The following is a 13062-nucleotide window of genomic DNA, read 5'->3' as shown; positions in this document are numbered from 1 at the left end:
ATGCAACAGTTTGAGAACATCTTTGCAAAGAGAGGCTGGCACCACGACCTGTGGAGATGCGCCATCCGTGGCCAGAAGAACAACACCATCACGAACAGACAGATGAAGGCACAAGGCATGGTAGTTGCAAAGGGGATCCAATGCCCGGCCCTTGGTCCTGTCCAGCCAACCCCGTTAAACAAAACCGATCACCTGACGCAGGACCAGGTCCCGCACAGTAGCTGATGTGACCTGTCAACCTGTAAGTGGAAAACCCTCGACCGCACGACGTTCTTCCTCATCAATGTGGAAACAGAGTAGTTCATCACGATCGAAAACCAAGTCGGGCCCGTCGGCAATCGCGACAATGCGTCAGCGTTGGCATGCTGGGCCATGGGGCGATAGTGAATCTCATAGTGGAAATGAGACAAGTATAAGGCCCAACTTTGCAGGCGGTGAGCTGCCTTATCCGGAAGCGACACCGATGGGCTGAACAGAGAGACCAGCGGCTTGTGGTGGGTGATGAGGTGAAACTTAGAACCATACAAAAAAACGCTGAACTTTTTTAGAGCATAAATGATAGTGAGCATCTCCTTTTCGATTTGAGAGTAACGCCGTTGCGCATCGTTGAGGGTCTTGGAAGCATAGGCAATGGGTCGTTCTGACCCATCCTCATACCGATGGGCGAGAACAGCCCCCAGCCCATACTGTGACGCGTCAGTCGCCAGAACCAAGTGCTGACCTGGACGGAATGTGGCAAGACAAGGCACCGACTGCAAATGAACCTTCAGGTGGACAAAAGCCTGCTCACACTCGTCGGACCAACAGAAAAGGACGTTTTTGCGTAACAGCTGATGCAGAGGATGAGCTACCGCCGCCGCGGATGGAATGAATTTGTGATAATAAGCAATCTTGCCTAGAAACGCCTGAAGTTCTTTGACTGTAGATGGCCGGGGTAGAGCGTTAATGGCCACAACGTGCTGACGTAGAGGACATATACCCTCATGGGACAAATGGAAACCAAGATACTCAATGGAGGGTTGGAAGAACTGTGACTTGTCCAGATTGCACCTCAACCCAGCCGAATGCAAAACCTGAAACAGTGAACGCAAATTGCAAAGGTGCTCCTCAGTGGAGGCCCCCGTGACAATAATGTCATCCAGATAATTTATGCAGCCGGGAACGGAAGCCGTGAGCTGTTCCAAAAACCGCTGAAAAATGGCCGGCGTGCTAGCAACGCCAAATGGTAACCGCTGGTACTGATACAACCCACAAGGAGTGTTGATGACGAGAAATTCCTTGGAAGAAGCATCCAACGGCAACTGATGGTACACCTCCGATAAGTCAAGTTTGGAAAAGAACTGGCCCCCAGCGAGTTTGGTAAATAACTCCTCAGGACGGAAAAGAGGATAAGTGTCAATGAGGCTCTGAGCGTTGACAGTGGCTTTAAAATCACCACACAATCACAGACTCCCGTTTGGTTTAGAAACCACAATGATTGGCGATGCCCATTCGCTGGAGGTAACAGGAAGGAGAATCCCTGAAGCTGTTAACCTGTCTATCTCAGCCTTGACAGGTGCACGCAACACCACCGGAATAGGGTGTGCCTGGAAAAACTTAGGGCGAGCTGAAGGTTTAAGAGTAATGTGGGTTTCAAAATCCTTGGCACGACCCAGACCAGCAGAGAACACGGACGAAAATTGAGAACACAATCCATCCACCTGTTGATACGGAATATCCTCAGATATGAGGTGCACATCATCATCAATGGAGAACCCGAACAACTGGAAAGCATCATAACCGAACAGGTTTTCAGTGCCCGCATGATCCACCACATAAAATGTGAGGGGCCTAACAACAGACTTGTAGGCAGTGGAAGCATCAAACTGGCCAATGATAGGAATTTTCTGTTTATTGTAAGTTCTCAGATTTCACGTAACTGGAGACAAGGAAGGGGAGGCCAACTCCAAATACGTGCAAGAATTAATGAGAGTTACTGCAGAGCCAGTGTCCAGTTGCATGCGAATGTCTTTATCCAGAACACAAACAGTAACAAACAACTTATTTGTTTGAGAAAGCACACAGTTAACATCCATGTCCGATGCCTCATCCTCGTTGACAGGAACTTTAGGGGACTGACACACACAAGCAATGTGGCCTTTTCTCCTACATGAATTACACGTGGCCCAATGTTTTGGACATGCGGCCCTGTCATGCTGTACGAAACAACGTGGACAAGAAGGAAGTGCGGAACGAACCTGCTTCTGTGGTTGCTGTTTTCGCTGCGAGCGTTGCGGCCCAACGCGACATTGTCTACGCGAGTGAACCGCCACCACATCTTCGTTCTCCTGTGAAACAGGCAAATTGTCCATGTCGAAAGTTGACTGTACAGCGCCTACATCACACCACACGTCTATTTGCGCACCAGCAGCATGAGACACTTCAAAGGATTGGGCGATGCTTAGAACTTCCGACAACGACGGGTTTGGCAGTTGTAGGGCATATTGCCGAACTTCTTTATCAGGAGCAAGCCATAGAATAGCATCCCTAACCATTGAATCAGCATAAGACTCATGATAAGTGTCCATGACAAACTGACATTTCCTACTCAGACCGTGTAGTTCCGCCGCCCAAGCCCGGTAAGATTGATGGGGCTGTTTACGACACCAGTAGAACGCCACACGGGTGGCAACGACGTGGGTGTTTTTTCGGTAATAGTTAGACAATAAGTCACACATTTCTTGGAAGGACAGAGAGGCAGGTTCCCGCAAAGGGGCTAACTGAGATAGCAGCTGATAGATCCATGGGGAAATCCAAGATAGAAATAACGACTTACACATAGGAGCATCGACAACGCCGAAAGCCAAGAAGTGTTGCTGCAAATGCTTCTGATAATCCTCCCAGTCTTCAGTGGCCTCATCGTAAGGAGGGAATGGAGGCAGAGAAGAGGAAGACAGACGATGAGTAAGCAACGTCGACAACGCCTGAATAGCAGCCGTTAGCTGTGTTTGCTGTTCAATGAGCGCTTGCATAAGCTGTTCCATGTCTGCCCCATCACAAACACACAAATCCACAATGCAGTGAAAAAAAAAATATCGGACCTCGTCGCCAAAAAGTGTTATAACCTTTAATCACCAATAATTGCGTGCATATACAAACGTAGTACAATAGCTGGTTACATGCGAACAACTCAGTATCTGTCATTCGACTGCCGTGCCGTGACATGCGGCTGGCGCCGTTCGTAGCTAGGTGGCGCTCCCGAGTTGCGGAGCGCCTCTATCGCCGTTTGCGCGTACTGTCGTGGCGGCACTGTTAAATGTTGAGGGCACTGTCACAACAATCTCATTTATTACCAATTTTTAATTAATTATGAATACTCATATTTTCATGCAGTTAGCAATTAAAAATAAAAGAATGTTATTATTAAAAATACTGTTCAGTATTTGTTAATTAACACTTCAGTGTGCTGATAATGTGAAATATAAAGTAAAGTTAAAAAATGAAAGTTGTGGTTAACAAGAATCAAACCAGTGACATCATTAAAAGATTCAAATGCTGCTCACTCAGCTACCAATGCCTCTGTTTAGATAACACTTGAAATCATTTGTCTTTAGCAGTGCTCAGATCTTCATATCTAGAAAACTGATTTCTTAGAGGGTTTTTGAGAGGTACTGTGCTGATTTACAGAATTCATGTTCTGTCATGGACCTTCAGATCCTATAATAATGAAATGGAGGGATGGATTGGGAAAGGTAGGAAAGGAGGGGCAAGTCACTTTCATCCCTACTTGAGATGACCCCACCTGTTGTGTTGACAAGGTGGTGTAAGCAGGTTCAAGTGGGTATATGTTGTAATAGTTATCCAGAGATGAAAATTTTTGCACAGGATATACTGCATGGAAAGCTGCACCAGACCAGTATTCAGAATGAAGAGAAAACAGACACAGATATATTAAGTATTACTAGTCCCTGAAAGGGAAGGAATTTACCTCAGACAGTTATTGAATGTGGCAAGGTATTATCTCTACCACTATGAGATGTGAAAAATGAGCCATCTGTCTTATTTCCGTCTCATGAAACTCCTTCTGACCTGTAAATCCCATCATACGTGAGGCATATGACCTTAATCAATGGTCTATGATAGATTCCTTCACTTTAACGAACCTGTAAAGTTTGGCAGACTGTCAGTTCAAAGTGTTTTATATGAAGTTAGTTCACATGACAGTATGTTATGTTCTACATATTTTGTTAGCACAAAAAATTACAAATATTAAATCATATTTAATGTCTAACTGACACATAAAATAAGATACATCACATTAATATTTGGTAATATTTATTTTCAGAGTGGTATGTACTGGCTCCAGTTGGTGGACAAATATGCAGCCAACTGGTCAGTCCTATTGATAGCTATTGTGGAATGTATTATCATTTCCTGGGTCTATGGTGCTAACAGGTTTCTTGCCGATATACAGGAAATGATTGGTCCACAATCAGAAACATGGAAGTTTTTTTGGAGGTGGATGTGGAAAATTGTAACTCCTGCAGCCTTATTGGTAAGAAAAATACTACAAGAGATGTTCGGAAATGATTTACAATTGTGTTGTTTTACAAATGCCACTCAAACAATAGGTGTGTCCTCTCATAGGATGATGTATTGATTCTTGTACAGTATGCAGATGCTGGATATCAGTTGTGAACACTGTGTATAGTGAAAGGGCAGGACTTGTTTGTTGTTAAGTGGAGAAAGCTATGGAAGGCAAATATCATGCTCAAAGATGGATCACATGGTTTCTGTGCAAGAAAGGAGCCAAAACAACAGATATTTATAAATATTTATCTGCAGTGAGTTGTCAAGAAGCTCCCACACAAAAGGCTATTTATATCTGCATCACAGGATTCGCTAGCAGAACGAAATGCGTGGCCCCACACCAGCAGTGCCTGACTGCAAATTTGACTAATGGAGGTTCGTTGTTGTGGCATACACACCATATTAATCAGATCTTGCTCCATCTGATGATGCTTTGTTCAATAACATGAAGGATACACTGTGAGGTAAGAGATTCAAAAACGAAGGAGATTTGCAGGCAGCTGTCCATGAGTGGTGCCTAATATCCCCAGAGAATAGTTCCGTGATGCAATAATGAGGTTCATTAATAAATAAGGTAGTAAAACTAGTATTGTAAATCATTTCCAAATGCCATTCATAGAACCTATCAGTAATTAAATTTCATGATATGACATGTTTATACTCTTTTGTAGTTATTTTTAAGACCTTGTCAATAGGATAATTTTGTAACATCAGCTCCAAAATTGTGTAAACATTAATCCATGGCTCTCATTTCCCACATATCACTACAAAATTTTGTTAAATATTTGGGAATGTCAATGATTAAACATAGCCCACTCATAACTTACATATTATCACCATTAAGGTATAAATAAGTGAATGACTGAAGGATTACATACAGTTCTATAATACATAGCACAGAAACTACACTCATCAAAAATATTTTTAGTATCACCTCGGTTCATAGAGTTCCAGAACCTGTACAGAAAATTGGAATAGAGATAAACATGAACATCATCTCCGCCATTTTTATTGCTCATGAAAACCAAACACTGCATGTTGTACCACCATACAGCGAGACCTTCAGAGGTGGTGGTCCAGATTACTGTACACACTGGTACCTGTAATACCCAGTAGCACATCCTCATGCATTGATACATGTCTGTATTCATCGTGGCATACTATCCACAAGTTCATCAAGGTACTGTTGGTCCAGATTGTCCTACTCCTCAGTGGCAATTTGGCATAGATCCCTCAGAGTGGTTGATGGTGGGTCACGTCATCCATAACAGCCCTTTTCAATCTATCCCAGGCATGTTCGATAGGGTTCATGTCTGGAGAACATGCTGGCCACTTTATTCAAGCGATGTCATTATCCTGAAGGAAGTCATTCACAAGATGTGCACAATGGGGCTGTGAATTGTTGTCCATGAAGACGAATGCCTTGCCAATATGCTGCCTATATGATTCCACTATCTGTCGGAGGATGGCATTCACGTATCATACAGCTGTTATGGCACCTTCCATGTCCACCAGCGTCATACGTCGGCCCCACATAATGCCACCACAAAACAGCAGGGAACCTCCACATTGCTGCACTTACTGAGTGTGCCTAAGGTGTTCAGCCTGATCAGGTTGCCTCCAAACATGTATCTGACGATTGTCTGGTTGAAGGCATATGCGACAGTCATCGGTGAAGAGAACGTGATGCCAATCCTGAGCGGTCCATTCGGTATGTTGTTGGGGCCATCCGTACTGCATGAATCCCATCAAACATTCATGGGACACACTTGAGAGGCCAGTTTTTACAATACATCCTGCACCAGCAATGCTTTCACAGTTACAGATGGCTGTCAAGACATTGTGGTTCAGTATTTCTGTAGGGGACTGTGGCGACTTGTTGAGTCCATGTCACATCAATTTGCTGCCTTATGCCGGGCAAAAGGAGGACTGACACGATATTAGGAGGTATGCCATGACTTTTGTCACCTCAGTATATGTCTTCTCAATATGAATCAGTTTACATACTCTTTTCATAGCTTCACTCATGACATTAATTCCCATGTTACTCAACAATGCTGACAGTATTCCATACCTCAGTATAATTTTCTCAAATAATACCCTTGCTACTGTGTTACCATCTTGCCATTCAATAGGCTCAGCCACCATTTTTCCAAGTTAGTTTTAAAGGTCTAAAAAAAGGCCACATCAAGTGGAAGAGTCTTGAAACTGTTTTAATATTGCAACTTTTTCATTTTCACTTATTTCTTATGCCATTCTTGGTTCAGCTGCCTTGCATTTTCAGATATAATTTTCTATATCTTTGACACAGCTTTCACATTTCGGAACATAATGTTCTTTTGTTCTCAGCTTAACTGTCTTGTGCTCTGTGTCCTGGGTGGTCACACCTACTGCGGGCTTGTCCACATCAACAACACTGCTGTCTCTAACTGCCTGTGGGTAGCTGACCCTTACTGCAGCTTCCTCTGCTGCATTCTGACTAATACTGCTGTCATCTTCCTGTCATGCACCAGCTGCCCCGACGTCTCTCACTCATGAGAGCGCATAGGTGACACTTTTATACATGATCTGATAGTCATATTCCTCCAGCTTTAACCTAAACTTAATCAATCTGGGTGACAGGTTTGATATACTATCTACTCACGTTAGTGATTTATGAACAGTAAATATTAGGAGCTATCTGCAAAACATGTACAGTCTAAACTCTTTTATTTCTCAGCAAATGGCTAACATCAAGTGGCTGACACAAATGAGTAGAACTAGGTGGTAGAAGCACAAATTTAATGTCCTGTTCCTGTTCCCGTTCCTGCTGCCTTTGCCCTCTTCACATTTTCACTTATCCTAATCATTAGTTCTTTATTTCTTTTCAGAAAAGATTTTACCCACTCATGCCCAGCTCAGTTGTAACAAAATCATTTTTCAAGCCTCCCTGCTTCATTGAGATATGCCTATATTCCTCAGAGGAAACTCTCATTTCACACAACACAATAATCCTTCAACCACGCTTTTTTCCTCACTGTTGGTTAATGCTGGTTGGCCACCTACTTTTTATTTGTACCTTGCCTTGAATTTTGTCACTTAATGTGGTATATGGAACTGTGTATTGCTCTGAAGCTTTCCAGATGCTTAATTTTCCCGATTTGACAGCTCTCACTGCATTTAGAAGAAATTCTGGTTTGTAGTTTGATTTTCATGTTAGTCCCAGAACCTTTGGTATACTCATGTGATCGGATTCACCCTACAAAAATGCAATTTTGTAATTAGGCCTACATAGTGACTAAGCTGTATTAGCAATGAACAAAAAAAAAAAAAAAAACGAAACTGTATCATGTAAGACATTCGTATGCAAGCAATAATATAGTAACTTACCATTTACACTTTGGAAGTAACAGGTGCCAGCAGAAGTTTTCGCACTGTTGTCTTGACTATATGAGTGTAGCACAAGAATCACACACCTACTGACAATGTGAATTGCCAGTTGCGGGCACTCCAACAATTAGTAAAGAATTCACGACAATGGTCAGCTGCAATGTAATTGTTAAAATGCTACGCTCAGTTATCCAAATGTGGAAGAACTGGTAAATGATCGGATTGACACCACCTGGTCGGATTCATCTCATTTTATGGCACAGTATCCTCTTTCTACATTATTTAGTGACCTCAAGGCATATGCAACAAGTAAGTTACTTCCGATTTTCCCCCAACTCAAAACTGCTCCAGTAGACATTTGGCAAATGTTTCTGATAATTATGTAGTTCTTTTCAAAGTCCTGATGCTATGGACTTCATAACTTTGACCTTCCGTGGGTTTAGCCTCAAGCCCTTGGCTAATACAATATGTCCCAAATAGCATACCTCATTTCACAAAAATTCACATTTATCCACCTGTAGCATTATATTATGGAGTCTAAATATTTCAAATACTTCTGTTAGCTGCTTATTGGGTTCCCCTAGGGAGGTGAACAACTTGTCACTTTGTAATCCTGTCAAAATGGAATTCATCAACTTCTGAAATGTACTTTGAGCTGTTTTTAGATTCATGGGCATTAGTTTGTATTTGTAATGCCCATATTGCATGGTGAAAGCCATCTTTTCTTGATCCTGTTCAGTGTAATAAGATCCAGTAATAACCCTTCACTAAATCTAGGGATGAGAAATACTTTGCCTTTCTTGATTGTAAAGAATTTTATCTGTTCATGGCAGTGGGTATATTGAATTTAGGGAGATCATATTCAGTGACTGTTCACCATTTTTGCTTTCCAGTGGTATCCATCCGTTTCTGAATAAAAATTAGTGGGAAATTCCAACCACTTGTGCTTGGCACTATCATGTCATTCCTTAATGCCTTTCAAATGTCTCGATGGATCTCCTTTTAGTGCTTGTGGCATGCTGTAGGGCCATGAGCAAATTACCCTACTCTCTGCCTCTGGTAGCACTTTAATTTTGTGTCTGATACTATATGTATACGCAGTTTGTATATCGGTGAATGGAAAATTTCGCTGTACGTGGTACATAGCTGTATAACAGCTGTTTTCTTCTTCTGCATTCAGATGACTTACTTGGATGTGCTCTTTTAGTACACTTACTCTTGCTTTCAGCTGTGGCTTGTTTTTACCAACACAATTCACTCTGAATTATTCCCACATCAATGCCTACCCTGGTATTGTTTCCACTACCAACTGTGGGCAGTCTGCTCACACACTCTCATCTGTAGTGTTTGGCACACTTGTTAAGCATTCTCCCGATTCTATTTTAGCTAATGCCTCAAGCACCCTTGTTGATCTTGTGTTTTGGAATGAATACCTTTCTCATTCTGTTTACCCCTATTTTTATTCAGCACAGCCATTCATCTTGGAGCCCTATTTTTTTCATTTTGCATATGCCCTGTTTGCTTCTCTCTGATAATCCCTGTTGTCTGCCTCTGTTGTGTTTCGACAGTTAATTGCTTCCTATCCTACTCGCTCCCACCTTTCCATGTGTTTCTTGCTCCATGCTTAATAAGCCTTTCCCAAAAGAGCCTTCTCTTTCCTTTAAATGTACTATGCAGATCTCACTCTGCGACTTTGTCTTCAATTCTCTACATGATTTTTGCTCCATGTCTGAATTTGTTCTGTTGTTTTTATTCTCTTTCTTGTATCTGTGCAACCATATCTAGAAGTCATGACTTATAATACTAATTTCACCGTGCTGAGCTCACATTCTTGCTCTATCTTCATTTCGATCCATGCCTAATGGATCCACAGGCTTCTGATGGCATAACTGATAATAACTCCATTTCCATTGAAGAAGCCTTGACCCAGTAGCCCATCAAATAGAAGGTCCACATCTTCTCCAATTACATGGAAGTAACACCTCACTTGCATTCTGCTCCCCATCCTTCATGTCAGGATTACAGTTCTCTCTCTGTATTTGCAAGTGTATTAGCAATTCCTGAATCCTAATACATTTGGCTGGATTATACTTTCTGCCATTTCTCAGACAGCTTCTCCAGGCAGTTATTAGTGCCTTCTTGGCACTCCAGTTCAGTAAGCTTGTAAGTTGACTGTTTTTTTATGCCCTTGCTTAGTTTTGCTGGATTTTACTTGACCTATGCAGGTTCCATTCATAGCAAGTGATCTCTGAGCAGTCTCTGGCATTGTGACTGGTTTGATTCCATTTAAAACATTCATCTTGGCATGTGAGCTTATATGACTTCACCACTGACACCATGAACATGTCATTGCCCACGATTGATTCGTTTCCCTACAATTTCCTCATATTACTGGCCCTACCTTCCATATTCTTTTATTCGTACAAGAATCTCACACTGCATGGCCTGCATATGAAGTACTTTGGGCTTTCGTTTCAGCCTTCTTTTTGGCACCACACCAGTGCCTCAGGTGATCATCTTTTCTCGGGCCAAGGCTATTGCACTCTCTTCTGTCAGAGTGATATCTATAACCTCTGCTAAAGATAACTGTTCACTGTGCATGCACATTCTTGTCTGTATCCTATTATCATAAATCCCATGGATAAACACTGCTCGGCTCAACTTCCAAATAAGTGCAAGGCTGCCTTCTAATTCTGAATGTCACATAGTACCTCTAATAATTTCCCTTAAGTGCTGCTTCATTTTACCCAACTTTGAGCTCAGTTGTGCTGTGCTTTCTCCAAGTTCTTGCCAACTGACAAACATCAGACAAGCATGGAAATGGAGTGTACTTTTGCTGGCATATTCTTCTAGTAGTATGGTATGTCTCAAAACTAACAACTTGTTGCATGCTGAAACAAGTATTTTAATTTTCTCGAATTTTAACAAGGTATCTTTCTGCTCAGGACTGATAAGTTCAAACACAATATAATAGCCAAGGAACTTGTTTAGAGTGGTTGTAGTGTCATTAAACAATTGAGCTATTAATTTTAGCAAATCTGGTAACTAAAGGATTGCCTACAGGGTGACTCATGCACATTAGTTCCTTGAAAGAATTATCACATCATATGACATGCCTGCTAGCTTTTTAACTCACAGTGGGAACTCCTCTGCTACTGTTGCTGCTGCTGCTGCTGCTGCTGCTGCTGCTGTGTGCTGTATGCTATGAAGCATTGCCCTTGTGCTGTTGTCCATTGTCACCACTGCTGTTGCTGCTGCTGCTGATGATGATGATGATGTGTGCCTTCTGCTGCCCTGAACCATCATCCATAACTTCAAGCTGCTGTCTGTAGCTGCCAGTGCCACTGCACTGTCTGTAAACTTATGCTACTGTTGCCCCATTCTGCCTGGATGCCTGCCAGGATGACTGCTTTGTTCCTAGGCACCATCTGTTGCTGAGGTAGTCGTGGCCTTCTCTTCCTTCTTCTACTGGTGCCATCCATCCCTTGGCACTGAAGGGCCTCCCTTCTTTTTCATGAGAGCAGGATGGCAGGAACACTATTTAATTCACCTGGTTCCTGGTTCTGCCACTGGTCTGCATTCTGGTTGTTCAAATAATACAAAACAGGTTCTCAAACTCAGTCCATCGCTTTACATAGTGTCAGGCTGAGCGGGTTTGATGTTACAAATAGAACTGACCTACTCCAATATCACATAGCATGGCAACAACCACATGCTAATCGATGAGCAACTCCACATCTGACACCAGAAAAGAAAAAGTCCTATAACTAATGTGGGAATGGCATACTGAACGTTTTGAAGGAATTATGGAACTCAGTCAAGAAACATGTGAACAAAAGGCAAGACTTGGACAATTATAATCTTTAATGCTTGTCTGAGCAAAAAGTGAATGGATGACTTGACTGAAACTACACTATTCCTGACTGTACTTTCCCAGAGAGAGAGGTATGAGGTTAAGTATGAGCACAAGCGGAGCCAGAGCGAGTACTACACTTCCAGAACCTGGGCCTGGCCTACACAGATGTCTCTCGTGCATGCCTGTCTGAACTCAGCTCATCTATAGGTAATGCCATCTCCAAGTTTACACTATGTCAGGTCAAGTAGCCCCTTCCACATTGGCACTTCCGGCCACTGTTCTGCGAGCCCTCATGTATGTGCCCATATATGATCAACGCCAACATCTTGCCGTGCCTTGCACTTCTTCATTTCAGCTCCATTTTGACATCCTGACATGCCCGATTATGCCCTGCTGGTGGTAATTTCTTTGCACTTTTTAGGCAAACTTAGTCATTCTAGCTTCTGTTTCTTGCCTTTCATGCATTCAATTTTCTAAATATGCAACAGTAAATGATCTGATGGTCACAGTGAGTGTAAGTCTGTAGATGTTTGCTGGTGTTGCTGTAGTGTGTGGGAAGCTGTCATCATTGAGTGGCTATAGGAGGATACAAGATGACAGACAAACTTTCTAGTTAGTGGGATGAGTGGCAGCTTGCTGTAAAAGTAAAAGTAAAAAAAAAAAAAGTAAGTTAATGTGTGTGATTAGGAAAAACAATCCCCTATTTCTCTAATACAGCATTAGTGCTGTTTTACTTGACACAGTCACATTGATTAAATACCTAAGCATAATGTTGTAATATGAAATGGAGTGAGCACTTGAGATTTGTAGTAGGGAAGGTGAATGACCAACTTTGGTGTATTGGGAGCCCTTTAGGAAAGTGTGGCTCATCTACACTGATCAGCCAGAACATTATGACCAGTGACCTACTATCGATAAAAATTTGTCTAGGTGATAGCAGCATCACCTGGTGAGGAATGACTGTTAATCAGACACATGCACAGTGGATATAGTATCAGTGAGTGTGCTGTCCATGTGTAGACTGAGGAAGTTGCACAATCAATCAGTTGACTGCTGGCAGATTGTGATGACCCGGAGGCTCAGCTTGAGCATTTTGGAAACTGCACAACTTGTTGGGTGTTTGAGGACCACTGAGGTGAGTGTCTTCAACATATGACATGGGGTTTGGCAACCACCTCTCATTACAGATGTTGGATGTTGGACATTGGACATCAGAGGCTGGGAAGACTGGTAAAACAGCACAGGGGGTGAATTGTGGCAGAAGAATT

The 13062-nt window shown here is 42.4% G+C and overlaps 1 protein-coding gene across 1 annotated transcript in view; it reads left to right on the top strand.

Moving 5' to 3' along the window:
• Nucleotides 1-13062, top strand: part of LOC126199389 (sodium- and chloride-dependent glycine transporter 1) — a 629023-nt gene that overhangs the window by 571761 nt on the left and 44200 nt on the right. The window contains exon 10 of the mRNA XM_049936308.1: nt 4325-4534. Coding sequence (XP_049792265.1) covers nt 4325-4534 — 210 coding nt within the window. The remainder of the gene's footprint in view (nt 1-4324; nt 4535-13062) is intronic.

This window comes from Schistocerca nitens, chromosome 8 (genome assembly GCF_023898315.1).
Source record: "Schistocerca nitens isolate TAMUIC-IGC-003100 chromosome 8, iqSchNite1.1, whole genome shotgun sequence".
Lineage (NCBI taxonomy): Eukaryota > Metazoa > Arthropoda > Insecta > Orthoptera > Acrididae > Schistocerca > Schistocerca nitens.
The sequence above is the reverse complement of the archived record's forward strand: the minus strand, read 5'-3'. Positions and strand labels throughout refer to the sequence as shown.